Below are 21141 nucleotides of genomic sequence, written 5' to 3' on the forward strand. Positions count from 1 at the left end.
AAAGAGAGAGTGAGCATGAGCCAGGGAGGGGCAGAGAAAGCAGGAGACACAGAATCCAAAGCTGGCTCCAGGCTCTGAGCTGTCAGTACAGAGCCCCACGTGGGGCTTGAACCCACAAGCTGTGAGATCATGACCTGAGCCGAAGTTGGATGCTTTAACCAACTGAGCCACCAGGCACCCTAGGAGCATCTTTTTCCAAAACCTATATATTTAAGGCATGCTGGGTAATTACTAAAGTTTTATTTTTAACTTTTTTTTTTTAAATAATTTGTTTCCTTTAAAAGAAGTTTCCCTTGTGAACTTCATACAACATCACCAATAACAGTGATCAGTAATCTCACATTTATCTTATTTATATATTTGGATGTTTATTGAAAGCCTAACAGGATTTGTTTTTCAATTTACTAATGATAAAATATTAATATCTTTAATAGGGATCAATATCCTATCCAATCTATGATATACCATTGTATCTTGATTATAGCCATGCAAGGGAAATAAGGGAAAGTGAATTTTGTTGCTGGTGAGTGACCTAGCTTATTAATCCTAACTTCCTTAGTCCCTCAGCAGTTCCATATACATCTTGTTCTCTGACAGTACCAATTTTGTCAATGTTATTTACCTAGTGGAGGAAGTTAAACCTTTGTTCCTGAAGGTCCTGAGTCCTTACCAGTCCTGTATTGAATGGGTTGCCACAACTGATCTTTATCACTGGATATAAGATTGCTCAGTGGCATTCCTGTCGGTCTCCTGGTTTCCAGACATCTTCCTCATTAGCCACATTTTACAAGCAACCCAGGTTTTCCCCTTAGTAATTGGGACTGATCACTCTAACCCACAGTGTAACATCTTGCTTGCCTGTTGATTCAGTGTCAAGGGGAGCCTAAGTTAGTCAGGAGAAAATTGACATTTGAAAATGGACCGCCAAACCTTTAATGTTAAAAATTTTTGTAATTGTAAGCAAGAATTCCATGTATTATCAAAGTAATAATTTGTTTTAAAGGCCACTTGTTTCAGGATCTATAAAGCAGATCTATGATTTCAGCTTTTCTGAATGGGTCATAGGCCCCTCCTCGTGAGATCTGTGGCACACACAAAGATGACCCTCAGTGATCCCTGCTTTCTTGTAACTGAAGCTTTGTATGACTCCCTCTGAGTATGAGAAGGGTCTGTGACTTGGTTCTAACCAATAGAGTGTAGAAAAAATTATGCAGTATTGCTCTTGTGGTTATGTCATATTATATAAAATGCTATCTTGCATTTAGATTCTCTCTAGAGATCCTCTGTGCTGACTTGATGAAGAAAGCATCCATAGTGAGGAGGCCTGTGTGGAAAGAACTAGAGATGACCTATAGAAATTGTGGGTGGCCTTTAAGAGTTGATAGTTTCCTTCAAGACCTGAAGATGACCTCTAGGAGCTGAGGGCATCATCTCGATGAAAGTCAGCAAGAAGCACAGTCCTCAGTTCTACAGACACAAGGAAATGAATTTTGCCAATACCCTGAGTGAACTTAAATGTAGATTCTTTCCCAGTTGAGCCTACAGATGATAGTGTATCCTGGCCAATACCTTTTACTGCAGCCTTCTGAGACCCTGATCAGAGGATTCAAACCATGTCTTGATTCTTGACACACACTCCTAATGGGTTGTTTAAAGCTGACACTTTTGTGATCATTAGTTACTATCAATAGAAAACTAATAGAAGGCCCTAGGTACTGGTTGAAGTGTTACTAGAGCAGAAATACGTATTAGGGAGTCTAGCCACATATTCATGCAGTTTACTTCTGGACCTGCTAGAGCCCATTCTCATATGTATCATTTCTAATTTGATGGAATGCTAATGCACACATTCTTCTTAATGATTTCGAAAATTGTAATGGGTTGGTTAGTTAACAGTTGCCTCCTGGCTAGCATTCATTCTCTTCTATGACCCAGTGGTAAGCGAGGAGATGATTCTCAAATTGAGAATGTTTATTGGAAGAACTATGATTTTGTTCCCAAAGTCTTGCTGAGCTATAATTCTCTTACTGGTCTGGCCACAAGGTACCTTCAGCATTTCTAGAAGTTACAGACCCTCTACTCATATCTAGTCTTCTGGATCATAAGGCCCCATGCATAGAACTGCTTGTTCACAGCTCAAACCTGCAGCAGAGGCCTTTCTCTGGGCCTCTGTCAGAGCTGATAGACTTGGGAGTTTACTGGCAAACTCGTAGTTATAGAACACCTCAATTTTGTATGTTATGTCTCCAACAAAAAGACAATCAAACCTTGTGCCTTTTTCATAGTGGCAGTGACACATGGTATACCATTTAAGGTCTTTCACTTTATAAGTAATTTCTTAACATGGTCAAACTGCTATACCCCTAGAATTTTCAACAGTGTGATAGGCCTTTTAAATTTTGCAAGATTTTTCTCTCACTCTCTGGCAAGGAAGACATCTAGCACACCTGCTATTTCCTCCCCGTCAGATCCAGTGATCATAATGTCACAGATATTGTGGAAATATGTGATGTTTTGTTGGATATCAAGGTGATCAAAGCTCTTGCACACTGTAAAGAGTTGCCCTTTCTCTGTGGCAAGCCATTGAAATGATGCTGATGCTCCTGTTAGAAGAAGGTAAACAAGTTCTGATTTCCTTAATACTGTTGATTGAGAAAAAAGTGTTCTGCCAGGTTGATAGCTGAATACTAAGTGCCAGGGCTGTGTTGATTTTTCTCTGTAAAAATATCAATATAACATCAGCTATAATTATCATCACTACCTGCTTATGTTTGTGATAATCTGGTCATTATTCAAGATCCATCTGGAATTTGTACCTACCAAATGAATGAATTAAGTTGGGATGTAATAGCATCTCTACTCTTTCATATTTTGACTATGATAGATCTGCTGTATCATTCCCATATACATAAGTATTTTTATTTATTCTTCTATATGACTGAGAAATCTTGGCATTACAGATTCTAGGATCCCTTTTAGTTTAGGATTCCATTAGCCCAATAGATGTTAGAGCACTCCTCTGAATCCTGGGTGAGGAGAAACATCATTTTATTTCATCCAGGTCAATCTTAATCTGATAGCTTCTGAATCTTTTCCTATAGGCACTTCCCAGGTACCTCCTATCCAAGGTAGCACATTATTGTAATTCCTTTGTTGTGTGGTATATCTTCTCAGAACAGAACTTGTTTTGATTAATCATTTTCAATTAATCAATTCGCAACTGCATTTCATATTAGAAACACTTTCAGATTTTGTAGCATTTCCCATTCCCTCTTAGTAGTTGTCTTTCTTCCCAGATTTGGCATCGTTTTGTTGAGAACTTTCAGCATCTAAATATGATTTGTCAACTCTTCTTTTCATGCCCTCAATTATGATTTTCTTTATTTTCAGTTTAAAGATCTTGGAAATATTTCAATTATTTCAATTTGGCAATTTCAAACATTTAAAAATACTTCTAAGTTGGGGCGCCTGGGTGACTTGGTTGGTTAAGCGTCCGACTTCGGCTCAGGTCATGATCTCATGGTCCGTGGGTTCAAGCCCCGCGTCGGGCTCTGTGCGGACAGCTCAGAGCCTGGAGCCTGTTTCAGATTCTGTGTCTCCCTCTCTCTTTGCCCCTCCCCTATTCATGCTCTGTCTCTCTCTGTCTCAAAAATAAATAAACGTTAAAAAAAATTTTTAAAAAAATACATAAAAAAATTAAAATACTTCTAAGTTAAATAGATATATCTATAGATTATACACTTTAACATTTAGAAGAGGAAAACGACAAAGTATCCTTCATGTTTATAGGATTATTTATTATTAAAGGTAGGTGTAATTTTTCAAGAAACATTTGCAGCATACTGATGTACACCTCATAAAAGTACCCTTTTTATTTTACAAATATTATTGGTTACATTTTCACATCTGGTATTTCATTGGAAATATACTTAACAGATTCAAATACATATTTTATTTCTTTCCACAAGTATTCTACAAGGAGGTTTTTAATGATATTCTATTTTACAGATCCATTAATTGAGATTCAGAATGCAATAAATGATAGAGCCTAGAATATATACAGTTTTTTTTTTCCTAGCTCATTTTTCTTTATTCTGTCTTATCCAGGTGTGTGTGTGTGTGTGTGTGTGTGTGTGTGTGTGTATGCGTGTTTGCATTTGTGTGTGTTTCAATACTCTGATAAAAAGCCTTACTTAAAATTCCAATTATCTTATAAGACGAAATTGTACCCAGAAGCAACATTAATGACTATGTTCATTTTTCTTGTTTCTAAGTAGTAGCACCTGGTGCTTGAACTTTATCCCTTCTAATATTTCCTGGTTCTAAATCTCTCTCTTGGGGGTTATTAAAAGATTTGAAAATTAGTGTGTTTGTATAACCAGACATTCATTTTGAACATTGGTTTACTCTGCCATACCAATATACGATGATGATGCTTCATACTCTCTTATTGTAATAAGCAAAGTTGGTTCTTTAAATTTACTTATTTTCAAATTTTTCCCATTTCTTTTCTTTATCTTTTTTTAAGTAATCAAATATTAACTTTAGGTGTAGGACTTTCAGGGTGACATAAGCATTACTATTGTATTTTATTGTCTGATAATTTTTGGTTACTTTTTGATCTTTGATATTATTTACATAATATTACATAATTATTTGCATAATATTATTTACATAATATTACATAATGATTTGTAATAATGACTTTATGGTTTTAAAATTTAAATGACATGTTTCATATAAAATATTTAAGCAATGTAAAGAAGGAAGCAAATAACAAACTTTTAATGAGAAACAATTTTTAAAGTTAAAATAAATGTTTTGCTAATATGAACAGAAGCTTGTAGTATACACTAACTTTATAGCTAACACAAATACTTATTTCTTAATAACTTAAATAACAACATCTTTCACTGTCTTCAGTTTCTCGCCCAAGAATTATGTATTGGTAATTCCTTTACCTGAAATTATGGGAATGTTCTTTAGATTATTCCCTCAAAACAAAACCTATCTTATTGCTACAGAAAAAAAAAAGTTGCAAATTTATTTGCCATTTTAGGTCTACACTTATATAATAACATTAAAGATATAATGACACTGGGACCTAGTCTTAGGGACCTTTGTTTGAAATAAATTCATTGTATCTATTTAAAGGATTTTACAAAAAAAATTTTTAATGTTTTTATTTATTTTTGAGAGACAGAGTGTGAATGGGGGAAGGATAGAGAGCGAGGGAGACACAGAATCTGAAACAGGCTCCAGGCTCTGCGCTGTCAGCACAGAGCCTGATGTGGGGCTCAAACTCACAGATGGCGACATCATGACCTGAGCCAAAGTCGGATGCTTAACCAACTGAGCCACCCAACTGCCCCTGTTTAAAGGATTTTTAAAAGTATTTTCTGAGTGCACCTGGGTGGCTCAATCAGTTAAGTGTCCAACTTTGGCTCAGGTCATGATCTCATGGTTTGTGGGTCCAAACTCCACCTTGGGCTTTGTCCTGACAGCTCAGAGCCTGGAGCCTGCTTCAGATTCTATGTCTCCTTCTCTCTCTGCCCCTCCCCCAGTCACACTCTGTGTGTGTGTGTCTCTCTCTGTCCTAAAAATAAATATTTTAAAATATTAAAAAATTAAAATAAAAATATTTCTGTAGTATACTTAGTGTATTCTTTAGTATTTTCACAATGTGCATAAAAACACTATCAGAGAACACAAAAGCATTCATATTTGGGTTATAGTAGTTATGTATTCTTTTTCTTCTCAGTTCTGGAAGCTATTTGAAATTCAACAATAAGAATTCACACAAACATTTACTAACTACTTTCTGTGTGCCAGGCACACTGTCAAATTTGGGGATATATATTACTTTACCAAAAGTATATTTTTGTGTTCAATGAAGCATACAAGAAAACCATGAACAATTAAAATCAGTATTTGGCCAAGGCCAATTTCTCATAGAATATTTTCACTCATTTACTCAACAAATAATTAAACTCCTAAAATATTCTACATGCCAAAGACATATTTAAAACATATTAGATAATTAGCATGTCAGGGTAAACCATGACTCCCCAAACAATATGGATTAAAACACATCTTTCTGAAACAAAAGTGATAGTTAAACTAATTTCTGAAAAAGTAAAGCTATCCATGAGAATGTGACTATGTTATGGAGGTTTTAGGTAAAGAGCAAAATGTGTGTGAAGGCTATAGAAGAAACAGGTATGGAAAACTGGAATTAATTAGTATGATTAGAATTAGAACTTGAGCTGATAGGTATTAAGAGTTGGAGAAAATAGGGGCGCCTGGGTGGCTCAGTTGGTTAAGCATCTGATTGGGCTCAGGTCATGAATCTGCAGTTCATGGGTTCAAGCCCCATGTCGGGCTCTGTGCTGACAGCTCAGAGCCTGGAGTCTGCTTCAGATTGTGTGTGTCTCTCTCTCTCTGTAACCTCCCCTGCTCACCCTCTGTCTCTCTCTCTCAAAAGTGAATAAATGTTAAAAAAAAAATTTTAAAGTGTTGGAGAAAATATCAGATCGTTAGGCATTTATAATATATCATATGTAGTTTGACCCATGGAGACACTGAAGGCTGATTGACAGTGCACAATTTATGGTGTAATAGCTTTAAATGGGCACATAGGTAGAGAGTCTTAAAGTGAAAAGAGATGAATAGTAGTTAGTTCTTACAGCCGTTTATTTTTTTAAGTTAATTCACAGTCTAATCTTCTAGAAGTAACTATTTCCTGGTGCGAGAGTCAAATTATTTCCACAGGATCCCAATATTATTTACCACAAAAAGAAGAAAATATCCTTTTTTTTTTTTTTTTCAGAATTGTTTGGTACAGGGAATGTAAGTGATGTTCAGTCCTGAATTGTTCAGCATAGGAATACGAATGCACATTGGCCAGTTCTCAGCAATTAAGAAATGACAATTAAAGCTAAATAAAGCCATAAGAAAAGACACTAGTGCTGTTGCAAAAGCAGTTTCATTATATAGGTGATTGGGAAGTTAGATTGCCATGGATTGAGGAGTATTCAGAGGGTCAGGAATTAGGATAATGAGTGCAGACAACACTTTGGGGACAGACATATGGTTGGGAAAGGAAATAGGAAAGCTGTGGCTTGAGTTCATGAGATCAAGAAAATTTGGTAATCATTTTATTGTTTTGTATATCACTGGTTGGGGAATTCCTAAGCATGTTTAAATTCCGATGGGAAGAAGTCATATTGCCTTTTTAAAATTTCATTTCTTGGAACTTGAAGCTTTACATTATTGGGCCACAATAAAGATAAAAGTTACGGTGTCAGATCACAACATCTGAGAGACTCTCACATTGGAAAGAGATTATAAAGTTTATTTAGGATGAACACGTAAAAATTAGACAATAAGAGAAATCATACAATGTCAGATTTTTACTTTATATTTATAGGAAACATTATAAAGATATCTCTATTTCATAAAATTTTAAGATCTGATTTGTTAAACTAATAAGGCTAGATATGTGATGGGAAGATTAAATAACAAATCTTAGTTTAATAATCCTAAATGCTCTGATGTGGAAACTTCTTCTTAAATCCTGAGTCAAAGGTCAAGGACAAGGAGTTCTATTCAAGCCTGAGATCAGGAAATGATTTATGAGGAAATGTGCAAGCACTGTGACAGTGACTTTATAGGGAGAAAAATCAAGTCAAACCAACATAACCATTTTTCTTGACAGATCTCTAACCTCCAAGAAAAATAACTAGTTTTCAAATATAATGTGGAGAAAGTCAGAGATTTAGAACTTTTAGAAAAAAAAAGTGAGGAGTGAAGATGAAGTCGGAAAAAATAGTTTGTAGTCTAGTTTCCAGCTCTCTGTTCTTTTGACTTATCCTTTTAAATTACTTTCAAATTCTTCAGCAAAGGCCCACATCTGTATGACAGTCAAGATTTGTTAGAGTACCTAGATTACGGAAAAGAAGGTGCCACCTTCACGGTAATTAGCTTTTTGACTTTAAAAAAATCCTGTAAAATTCTGTGCCCTACTTCATTTGCAGTTCTTTGGTCTCACCAAACTCTAAAATGGTATTAATCTATTTCTTTCACTATTTCCTCTAATATCATGTCCACTACAACTTGAGTGACCTGAAGATCAGCTACATTAAATTCTTTCCTTGCTAACATTTCCCAGGCTCTGAAAATCTTAGTGAGGTATAAACCTTTCAGCCATAAGTATGTTATTTGACTTGTAGGAAATTTACATGAGGATCTGAATGTAGCCCTTATCACAAGCCTCCTTTAAGCCAATCTGGAGCCCTTCTGCAGGGTCATCTCTAACATCTTGACTTTAGGATTCTGTTCACACAGTCTGGTACCAGACCAGAAACATCGGGATCTCAGTGGGTCAGTTTTGATCTATTTGGCAGCCTATACTCCTGATAGTCCTGACTTGATTCTCCATAGTAAACTGAAATCCAATAATGATATGTTCGTTCTAGATTTACAACTCCTTCTTGCAGGGCATTTTGTGACTTTTCTGTTCAATGTGTTAATGTATAGAAGAATGTTCTTGCCACATATGCCTGAGCCTGAATTCCTAAAATATATTCCAGGAAATGACCATATTCTGGGGTTGTAATTTGCAAACTTGTAAAAGGCAAACATATGGTATAGCAAAATTTCTATTAGTTTTAAATATGTAAGGAAAAACTGGTAAAGTCTGGTGAAAATAACCATATTGTGTAGACAAATATTGTAGATAACAGAGAACACACATAATTTTAATGGATTTAGATTTGTAAACTTGTCTGCAGATTCTTTTGGATTTTCTATGTGCACAAACATGTCTTCTGGAAATAATATTAATTATATAGTTTTTCCTTGTCTAACTCTAATGGACTTTTATTTTTTTCTTTGCTTACATTACATTGGAAAGACACTCCAGAAAAATGTTGAATAGAGGTAGCACTAATGAATTTCATTTTAAATCTCAATGAGGAAAGGTTTCCATTAAATATGTTTGCTATATGAATGAATTAGGTGATTTTATATGATGAAAATGTGTTCCTTAATTAAGTGTAACTTACTTGTTATGCATTATCCAGTATATATTTAATATATATCTTTTTTATGTATTTCTTTTTTACGTACAGTTTTGTATTTAGTTACTAGTATTTTGCTTAAGATTTTTGTAAATCTGGGTGCCTGGGTGGCTCAATCAGTTGAGCATCCCACTTTAGCTCAGGTCATGATTTCATGGTTTGTCGGTTCGAGCCCCACATCGGGCTTTGTGCCTGGAGTCTTCTTCGAATTCTGTGTCTCCCTGTCTCTCTGCCCCACCCCTGCTCATGGTCTGTCTCTGTCTCTCAAAAATGAATAAACATTTAAAAATTTTTAAGATTTTTGTAAATCTGTGTAGGAGAGAGAATGACCATTAATTTTTCGTTCCTTGTAACATCCTTTTCAATTTTGTTTCCGTGTTATATTTATCTCATTAAACAAGTTGGAGGAAAAGTTCTCATTTTGTATTCTCTGGCAACTTTTTAAGAAAGTTTTTTTTTTCTCTCTTCCTTTTTTTTCTAGCTTTGCATTGGTTTTACCATCATGTGCAGTTTTGTTTTATTGTGGATGGATAGTGAGTCTTGAATCTTGATGTCTTTAACATATTTTTGAAAACTCTTGGCCAATATTTCTTCAGATGGCTTTTGCCCTATTATGTCTCTCCCTACTTTTAAAACTATAATTATGGGAATATTACAATGTCTTACCAAGTTTCATTTGTTTCAGAAACTATTGTTTTTATCTTTTTATATCAATAATTTAGTTTCAGTATTTTCTATTTATTTTTACATTATCTTTGCTTCACCTGCATCCAATCTGCAAGTTCAATTCCTCTACCAAAATCTTAAATTATTACATTTCCAGTTGATTTATTCATATAACCTAATGTTCTTAAAATTATCCACCTTTTTATTTATATTAAAATATATTAATAACAGATATTTTCACATCTATAACTAATAGTGATCCATCTGGGAGCCTGTTTCTATTGTCTGTTTTCTCCCTAGGTCTAGTTTATTTATAGGCCTACTTTTTCACTTTAATGTCAAGCATTATATACATGCAGAAGAAATCAGAGTTTCTATCAAGTTATCTTTTTTTAAGGGGTTTATTTTGACTATTTTATGACATTTAGATTAGAGGATCACCTTAATGCACTCAGAGGCTTCATTGATTCAAATCTAGATTTCTGTCTTTGTGTTATCTCTTGTATTTCCAGTACCCTTGACTCCTGGGATACAATCCTTCAGGGGGCCCAACTGAGAGCCTGTGTAGTTACCAGCATCCCTCATCCTTGCTGGTCCTTGAATCCAAATTTTTATCTTTCAAGTTCTATTTAACATTTCAATGTCCTATAAGCCGTTTTCTGCTTGTCTAGCAGTGCTTAGGAGTCACAAATACCTCTGGGGAAAATTGGCACACAATGACAGCCTTTCCTAAACTTTCCTTTGTGGCCCTTCAATTATCTCTCAAGTTCTGATTACCTTTGGAGCCCCTAATTCCAATATCCATCCTTTCCTCCAAGCCCCATGATACTGTTGGCTGCTTCATTATGCTGAGTTTCTCAGAGTCTCACCCTACGCTGCTTATAGTTAGTAAATAACTTTAGAGGGGAAAAAACAGCAGTGTAGAATTTTGAGCTGACTTCTGTGAGTTTATCTTTATTCTAAGTTCTTGATCTATCAGATCCTGGTTGCCTTAGTAGTTATTATTAAATTAATTTAATTATTTTTATATTATATGTAACATTTTTTCTGGTGTTCTTGGTGAGGGGTTTAGTCAACTACAAGTTATTCCCCTGTAATTGGAAACATAATTCCCCCATGTTATTTTCTATCTTGAAATAAGATATTTCATTATTATTGTTATCAAACACTTGGTTGGGTCTTCTGGGCCTACCATTCACATTTTGATAGAGTCTTCTCCTTGATATGGAGCATGGCATTTCAATGTCTTCATTGTGAAACAGTCTATGATATTAATAAACACAGTAGCCAAAATTCAGTATTAATTTTTCAAAATTTAAAGTTTATTAAATATACTCATATGTGTATATGCATATATACATGTGTATGCACATGTGTATATGCATGCATACATACATATTATATATATATTTGATATATATATATATTTCAAAGTACTTGTTGAGCTACTGCATGCTGTATATATATTTAATCAGTTGGGTGTGGAATATAAAACTCAACAGTTTAATTTCAAATTTATTGTCAATCTTTTTTACAAACCATGTGTCATAATTTCTCATAATAAAAGTCACCTACTTCTGTAAAGGAACATTTATTATAACCTCACAGGAATCGTAATTTAGGGTAGTATAATTAGATAATCTATCTCATTTTCAAATGTATTAAATTAACATTTTATTAGTAATCAATTTTAGAACAGGCATGCATGTTCGTAATTGACTATTTCTGTTACTTTTTTGGGTTTTTTAATTTAATGTCCTAATAAATACAGATAACCTATCTTTTAAATCATTTGAAGACAAGAAAAAAAGATAATTAACAATTCATTTATGGCTTCCAGCGTAAATTATTTCACCCTAAATAGATTTTTCTGACTTACATTAACAATGAGGGACATAAGGAGAGATGCATTGATTTCCCTATAAAATTCTAAAACTCTGTGTGTCATTTTGGTCAACTCCTAGCACTTTATAAACACCATCTTTTTTGTACGTGACTTGCAGGTTGTCAGCAACTAGCCATTCACTGACACCTCAAAGTGATATGGACTCCAGTAGCTCTGAAGAATTCTATCAGGCCGTTCACCATGCTGAGCAAACCTTCAGAAAAATGGAAAGTTATTTGAAACAACAGCAACTCTGTGATGTTATCCTCATTGTTGGGAACCGAAAGATACCTGCGCACAGGTATAGTAACGTGTCTTAATTGGATACATGCATTCATATATTTGGAAATGACACTCTGGTATGTAGACGTAAAACATTATATGATTAGAGAGGTAAGAATCTATTTTTTTGTGTGTGTGGTCCAATAGATCTTTATTTATGGGCAAAGGGATTTGAATTCCATTTAGTTTTCACATGTTGTGGAATATATTGATCCTTTGATTTTTCCCAAACCATTTAAAAATATAAAACCTGTAACTAGCTTGTGGGTTGTGCAATAGGCAGCAGGCCAGATTTAGTCCATGGGTCATAGTTTGCTGATCCCTGTGTTAAAGGACTCAAGTTCTCAAGTCTCTGATTTATGGAAGAAAGAAAGGGGTTCAAATACAATTTGAAATATTTTGACTTTGATATTTTGTTATGAATTTCTAGATATTTTATGATAAAATATATGACATATGGGATATTTTATTATAAAAATACAGTAAAATCTTAGATTGCATGTAACTTGGTCTGCAAGTGTTCTGCAAGATGAGCAAACATTTCTAATAAATTTTAACTTAGTAAACAAGAGATATCTTGTAATGTAGGTAGTATGTGATACTTCACATGATCGAGCCAATTGTTCTTGAAATTCACTTTGATATATGAGTGTTTTGGATTACAAGCATGTTTCCTGAATGAATTATGCTTGCAAACTAAGGATTACTGTATTGTGTTTGTGTGTTTTCATGTGTTTATCCATAACGTGGCTGTTATGCTCTTAAATGTTGTCAGGCTCATATTAGATGGTCAAAGCCTACTGTGAATGAAAGTTAGATTTTCCAGTAAGAACATCAATCTTCCAGTAAGAACATAATCTCTGTCAAATGATCATAGCTAAATCTATTTATAATAGTTGAGGATCCATATTTTTAAGAGAGCTTAAGTTATTTTTCTTTTATTTTTATTTATTTTGGGGGAGATTTATAATGCCATTAGAGTAAACATTTTATAATAAATAAAGCAAATATAAATACTTCAAAAAGAAAACTTCTTCTAACTAAGGTTGATAAATACTCCATTTTATGTTTCACATAATCACACTAAGTGGAGATCCATTTTAACATAGGAGAATGTACCTAAAGTCTGAAATGAAATGTACTTTTCTGACAAAACTAAAAGGAAATCAGGTCAGGCGTTAGGGTGCCTCAGTTGCTCAGTTGGTTAAGCAACTGACTCTAGGTCTCAGCTCTAGTCTTGTTCTCAGGGTCATGAATTCAAGCCCTGTGTTGGGCTCCAAGCTGTGCATGAATCCTACTTTAAAAATATAAATAAATAGAAATAAAAAATAAAAGCAAATCAGGTTATATTGGGTATACATTATTTGTTTCAACTAGGAAATTCAAAATACTTCATGATGACATCTTTATTTTACATTTATTATTATTTTTTAATGTATGACATACTAATATTATTCTTAATGTCCAATATATTTGAAAGCTAATATATTTTTAAACATTCCTTATATATTTATTATTAATAATTTCAAGTTACATGAACTAAACATCCAATTACTTTGTGCCATATTAATTTCCTATCAGTTACTTATGAAAATTCATTAAATTTGAGGTCAATTTTGTACTTTTTCAATTTTTTAATGTGAAATTTTAATTGAGAAAAGAATTAAATTTAGTTTGGATTCTTATTATTTTATTATTTTAAATACTTGAATATATAGGCAAATAATCTTAGATTACCTTGATATATGTTGTTTAATTATTAACACTAATTGATTAGTAGAAAGAAGATGTTATCAACATATAAAAAATATTTTTAATGTATTCCTATTTTCTATATTTTTTAACTTAAATTTTACTACCTAGAAATATATATACATCTAAGTGCTGACAATCAAAACCATTCCTGAAGAATGAGGGTATATTTCTACTATGATAGCAATATTATAATGTGAACATTGAATTTGATACACTTAGAAATGCATAGGAGGGAACATTTAACATTGAATAACTACTGTAGTTTTCAATCGATCATCTAACTATAGAGACAATTCTAATTATATAATATTCACATGCATTTTCAAATATTTCTATGAAATTGCATTATTATTGGCAAAAAAAACAATTAACAAATAGTCATTATTATTGAGATATTTGATATTGTAATATGTGTGACAAATATGCTAATTATCCGGAACTAACATCTGGATAAAAATTTCAATGTAAGAGATATTCTTCTTTGAGAATGTAACTAAGTTTACTTCATTTAACTTACAAATTGGTTAAATAATTACGTATATATACACACATACACACACACACACATATATATGTGTGTGTGTGTGTGTGTGCGTGTAGAGAGAGAGATTCAATCAACTCAAAAGTATATCAGCACAACAAATGGTCATTAATTTTTTTAAAAAGAGCAATGTTTCACATAATTTACAGTCATATTTTAAGACTTTTATTTGTAGTAATTTAAGATTTCTCATTTGAAGCATTTGTAACCAATATACTGAGCAATCCTCCCATATTAATTATATTTTACATTCTTTTCTTTGTTACTTTTTTTATAAATATTTATTTTTCACAGAGAGAGCATGAGTGGAGGAGGATCAGAGAGAGAGGGGAATAGAAGGTCCAAAGCAGTCGCAGTGCTGACAGCAAAGAGCCTGATGAGGGTCTCAAACTCACTAACCATGAAATCATGACCTGAGTGGAAATTAAGTCAGATGTTCAACTGACTGACCACCCAGGAGCCCCTCTTTGTTACTTTTTAAATCTAGATTGTTAATATTATTTTATAAATGATTTAATTATGCAAGTTATTTTATGATAATCCAGATGATTAAGAAATAATGTCATTTCTTTTTTAAATTGTTTTAATCTTTATTTATTTTTTAATTTGTTTTAATGTTTATTTTTGAGAGAGAGAGACAGAAAGAGTGTGAGCAGGGTTTGGCAGAGAGAGAGAGAGACACAGAATCCAAAGCAGGCTCCAGGCTCTGAGCTGTCAGCACAGAGCCCGACGCTGGGCTAGAACTCACAAATTGTGAGATTGTGACCTGAGCTGAAGTTGGATGCTTAACCGACTGAACCACCCAAGCACCCCTTCTGTGTATTTATGTTTGAGACAGAGAGAGACAGAGTGCAAGCAGGGGAGGGGCAGAGAGAGACACACACACAGAAGCTGAAGCAGGCACCAGGCTCTGAGCCATCAGCACAGAGTCCAACACGGGGCTCAAACTCACAAACTGTGAGATCATGACTTGAGCTGAAGTTGGACACTTAACCAACTGAGCCACCCAAATGTCCCAGAAATAATATTGTTTCTAATTTCAGATATTCTAAAACATTTGAGTAATGTATTATTTTTATACATATTACTCTGAACATTTAAAATATTTTATATAGTTAGCAGATATTAAAACAAGTATATTATTGTTGGTCATCTATGTTTCCCTTAAATGTGACAAGAAAAAATTTAATCTAAGTCTATATCCTAAATTGATGCAAATAAGAATTTATATTTTCTTTACACCGTGGCTTAAAATTTTAGTACTGTTATTTTACAAGTAATTTGCATAGTTATGATTCTAAGTTAAACATACATTAACAAATATGTGGGGAAATATTTATAAGGCACCTGAAAAAAGGCAAGTGCTGTTTTTAGTAATTGCAGATACAATGCCCCTCTTTATTTATACTTTTGCACAGTGAAATGATAGTAATGAATGAGTGATTAGCTCTTTGCTTTAAACAAATAATCATCTTAGAAATAGTAACGAAGGAATGGATTTTGAAGTTATTTTGTTATATTTTGATTAGTACAGATGAATATTGCCTTTAGGCAAAATATATATGATGATATGATCATTAGCACTGGAACAAGGGACTATTATAATAATTTCAAATAATGAAAAAAGAAATAACTTTCAGTAAGGTCTACTGCTCCTTTAGGAAAGACATTGAAATTTAGTGTGATAAGTATTCACTAAATATCCATTCATAAAGTCATATATATTTAATTTCATTTTATTATCTCATCATTCAAAACTTTCATATTAATCCCTATTTAAATTAACAGATTATGGCCATTAAAGAGCTCTCCATAAAACCCTTTGTTTTTGTATTGGTTATATTGTATATATGTTTTTAACCTGATATAAGTCACAACTATGAATGTATTATGAAATGCCATGTTTATATAGGTATGTTAGTTTATTGCTCAGCATATTTTTATGTATTTATTTTGAAAATTTATTCATGTATTTTGAGAGAGAGAGTGCACATGTGTGTGCAAGTGGAGGAGGGTCAGAGCGACAGGCAGAGAGAGAATGCCAAACAGGCTCCATGCTATCAGCACAGAGCCTGATGCAGTGGTCAATCTCATGAACCATGAGGTAATGACCTGAGCTGAAATCGAGGGTCAGATGCTCAACTGACTGAGCCACTCAAGTGCCCCACTAGGCATATATTTAAGTAAGTTAGCTCTGAAAAGTTAATTACACTCAAGATGACACATTAATACATTTTTTGCCATGGAAAATAATCACAATTCTGAATTCATCTGTGCTTTAAGTTTTCAGAGGAATTCTAAAATAAATATAAACTTCTCATAAAATGGCCCAGAATAATTGATTAACAACAAATGAACCAAAAAAACTGAACATAAATCCCTAAGTACTAATTATATAGAATTTTTTGCTATGTAGTCTTCCTATAATCAGAGAGGTCAGATACTGAAAATTAGACCGACAGATCAATATTAATAATTGGATAGTCGAATTTTCAATGGTAAGAGATTTAAGGGGTTTTCAGGGCCTACTCTGTTACAATATACAGGTATATAATGAAATATAATTTAGCTTGTGAAAGTCTTTTCCCCCTCTAGCAATTATTAAGGGTAAGTGCATTTGACAGAAATAAGTGAGAAAATCTTAAATAGCTAACATCCTCCAAGTTGGAAATAATATTAGATATAATTTTATGTACATAGAAACAGTGTGGAAAGATATTCAACATACTGCCAATAAAGCTTATACCTGGAGAATACGAGTAGTCAGGATAAAGAAGGGACTAGCTATTGTTTTAATGTATAAACATAGATATTCTTTGAACTCTTTAGAATGAGTGTGTAATAATTCATGATCAAATAAAGACTTAAATAAAAAATTAAATGATAATATGTGACAGACAGAAAGAATCCTGCTCTGTAGACCAAAACCCTGGGCATTTCGTTTAGCACCATATTATGTTTTCATTTTTTTTAATGTTTGAGAATATATTTAATTATTTTCAGAATATATATATATATGAATATTATGAATATATATTCATATTTATTTGTGTGTTCTTTACTGAACACTATTATCATGAAAATAGTTGAAACTCAAAGCGGCAATTGAAATGATGTATTAGAAGCACTTAAAACATGGGGCTCCTGGGTGGCTCAGTCGGTTGTGCGTCCAACTTTGGCTCAGGTCACGGTCTCATGGTTGGTGGGTTCAAGCCCCACGTCGGGCTCTGCATTGACAGCTCAGACCCTGAAGCATGCTTTGGATTCTGTGTCTCCCTCTCTCTCTTTGTCCCTCCCCTGCTCACTCACTCTCTCTCTCTCTCTCTCTCTCTCTCTGCCTTGAAAATAAATAAATGTTAAAAAAATTTGAAAAAGAAACACTTAAAATATTAAATACAGTAAAAAGAAATTACTTTCATAAGTAACAAATATTAATACTCAGAAGTAGGCAAGTAGTAGTGTCTCTGTACTGATGGAAAGTTTATTTATATAGTTTATCTGTGCTGACAGAGGAATAACTCATTTCTCCTATTTTATTAAATCCAATATCCATCTAAATCTCTCAATCAGCTTGATAGTAAATAAAGCTCTGAATCAACTTCAGAAAAAAAAAAATCCCTGTGCCTATTGGATTCAGTGGCCCCAGGTAACTCCCACAGCCCCAGGCAGGGCCCATAGTGCCAGGCTTCCAGAGGACTCCTGTGGACATGGGCTCCCAGCACATCCCAGCCATGGCTTGCTACCATGGCTCAGGCTCCTGGTGGCCCCATACCCCCAATCAGTCACCTGGAACCCAGGTTGCAGGCATGTTCTTATAAACCCAGGTCCCTGGCTGGGCCCAGCCAGTTTGACTATCACAGGTCTAGGCTATTGTGCCACCATAGCACCAAGCCAGCTCCTGTGTACCTATGATCTCTGGCCCACCCCAGTGTCATGCCGGACCCTGAGAACCTCAACTCAAAGCTGACTCCCGTGGATTCAGGCTCTCTACTTGTCTCAACACCAGACCTGCCACAGCAGAAAGAACCTTCAGGCTGGCTCCCAAACTCCCAGGTTATAGTTGACTCCGTAGGCCCCAACCTCCATGCTCACTCTAGTACCAAGCCGGATACAATGTCCCTAAGCCTCCAGTTTGGCTCCCATGAAACCAGGCTCCCAAACCATACTACGACCAAATCAGGTCTATGGAGCCAGATGCCAGACCCAAACCAATGTCCCTGGTACCTGATTGGATCATGTAGACCCAGGACCCATGTCTGCCCCTGCAGGTCCAGGTCCCAAGCCAGTCACTTTAGACTCAAATGCCAGGCCCACTGCAGTGATCCCAAGCTCCAGGCCTACCCCTGGATACTCAAGCACTAGGCTAGACCCTTGCATACCCAATGTCAGGCCCACTCACCTGCTCACCCAGAAACTAGACATGCCCACTCAAGGACTTCAGAATGAAGCCTGTAAACAGATACCACGAGATGGCCAACCCAGGATCTCTGGATAGGCAGACTGATGAAGGTTTTTGCCTGCCCAAGCCAGTCTGTGAAGATTGGAAGAGCCACACCACCTTCCTTGAATGCATAGACAACAATGCAAGGCCACAAGGGATCATGAGCTGAGAAAGTACATCACTACTAGACTTGCCTTTCAAGAAATGCTGAAAGGAGTTCTTCAAGTTGAAATGAAAGGATTCTAATTAGAAACATGAAAACTTGAAAGTATAATACACACTAGTAAAGCTAAAGCTATAGTCAAATTCAGAATAATCTAAAACTGTAATGTCATGATGTGTTTATCACTTAACGCTAATAAAGTGATTAGAAGACAAAAAAAGAAGACAAAGGTGTTAAAAGTACTTATTACTGTAATCATTAATTAATGATTACACAGTATATAAAGTATGTAAAGTACACAGTACATAAAGAGGTAAATTGTGAAATCAAAACAAAATATGGAGGGAGTAAAAAAGTAATTTTTGTATGTGATTGAAGTTAAGTTGTTATCACCTTAAAATAGACTGTTCCATTTATAGGCTGTTTTATGTAAGCCTCTTGGTAACCACAGCACAAAAACTTAAAGTAAATACACAAAAGAAAAAAAGGGAATCAAAGCATGACATTATGAGAAATTACTAATTCACAAAGAAAGATAGCAAAAGAGGAAGAAAGGAACAAAGGAATGCAAAACAGCCAGAAAATAACTAGATGGCATTGTAAATTCTTACCTATCAATAAATATTCTAAATAAAATAGGATTAAATTGTGAAATCAAAAGGTATAGAGTGAATGAATGGATTAAAAAATAACACCTAACTATATGCTGCCTACAAGAGACTCACTTCAGCTTCAAGGTCACACATAGTCTCAAAAATGAAGGAATGGAAAAAGATATTCTGAGAAAATGGAAACAAAAAGAGAGCAAGTATAGCTATCCTTTTATCAGACAGCATAGTCTTTAAAGCATAATGGTGGCAAGAAACAAAGATGACCATACATAATAATAAAGGAGTCAATTCACCACAAAATGCAACAATTATAAATATATTGTGGTAATCCCTTTACTATATATATATATATATATATATATATATATATATAAATAATCATAATCTATACTACAAACCCATGTTATATGTCAATAATATCTCAATAAAACTGGGAGAGGGAGAGATAAGAGAAGCTGAAAAACTTTTGTCTTACTTTTTTTACCCATCATTTATGTATCATTTTAATGTCCTCTTTATGTGTACTACTGATATTCTGCAGTACATGAAGCATCTTTCGTTGCATGAAAAAAAATGTATATCAAACACGTATGCCTTGGTCTATTCCCTTTTGGTGATATAAAAGGATTATAAAATATGACCTTTTCCGTGTGAAGTTTACACTAATTTTGAGGAGGAAAGAATAACCCCTATGACAATTAAGAAAGTTATAATAGTTATCATATATTTCTGAACTGCAAATGGAAATATATGGTTTTGATTCCAAATGCAGAGATAATCAAATAAGGAAATTAGCAGTTTTTCTGAAAAATTCTGTTTGAGGTCAGCCTAGTGGAAAAGAACAAGTGTGCTATTTTAGATTATGATAATAATATGGAAAAATAGAGAAGTAAAGATTTTGTGGAAATTGTGAGATACTGGCTTAGTGAAGTGGAACCATTTGTATTGGAAATACTGGGGAATTAAGCTGTAAAATGGGGCAAAAATGATTATGACAGATTTTGAAAACCAGGAGAGAAATTTAAATTCAAATGATGTACATAATTAGGAGCTCATGTAGGTTCCTGAAGAGCGGTATAACGTAATTAAGTCAATAATAATAATAATAGGCCTAATGCTAGTTAACATTCACTGTGCTGCTTATGTGCAAGGCCATGTTGGAAGTACTTTGAATATACTAACCCATTTTGTCCTGAAATGGAAAGAAATCTTTATTTCCCCCACCTTTTTCTTACAGAATAGAAAATGGAGAAATGGAGAAATTAAGACATTCATCCAAGTTACGCATTTAACAAGACGTAGAAGTAGAATTCAAACCCAGGTAGTTCTGTAGAAACAATATATTAACAACTATCATAATTTACAAAAATGGGACCACTTTAGAAAACACAGAAAATGGGGACAGCCAAAACTAGTTAATGATCTAGGAAGCTGTTGAAGTTAATCCAGGCATGAAATGAGTACTGTATAAATATAGAGAAAGAGATGAACTGAGAAATATTTTGGAGATATGTGTCCTAAGTAAGGTGTCCTGGAAGTAGAGCTGGAGACTGGAATTCAGGTAGGCAGGTTTATTTAAAGAGCATCCTCAGAAGAAAGGGAAAAGGATAGGGCAGAGGAAGGAGCAAATCAAAGATGTAGTCTCAGCTGAAGCCTTATTTTATCTTTAATTCCCAAGAAGCTCTGGCACATGACTTGCTGCAGAGTTAGTCACACT

At 34.2% G+C, this 21141-nt stretch overlaps 1 protein-coding gene across 2 annotated transcripts in view; it reads left to right on the plus strand.

Annotated features, from left to right (window-relative positions):
* Positions 1–21141, plus strand: part of KLHL1 (kelch like family member 1) — a 358028-nt gene that overhangs the window by 108024 nt on the left and 228863 nt on the right. For both annotated transcript variants that reach the window (XM_025924317.2, XM_086710730.1), the window contains exon 2: positions 11750–11932. In XM_025924317.2, coding sequence (XP_025780102.1) covers positions 11750–11932 — 183 coding nt within the window. The remainder of the gene's footprint in view (positions 1–11749; positions 11933–21141) is intronic.

This window comes from Puma concolor, chromosome A1 (genome assembly GCF_028749965.1).
Source record: "Puma concolor isolate L17-30 chromosome A1, mPumCon1.1.hap2, whole genome shotgun sequence".
Lineage (NCBI taxonomy): Eukaryota > Metazoa > Chordata > Mammalia > Carnivora > Felidae > Puma > Puma concolor.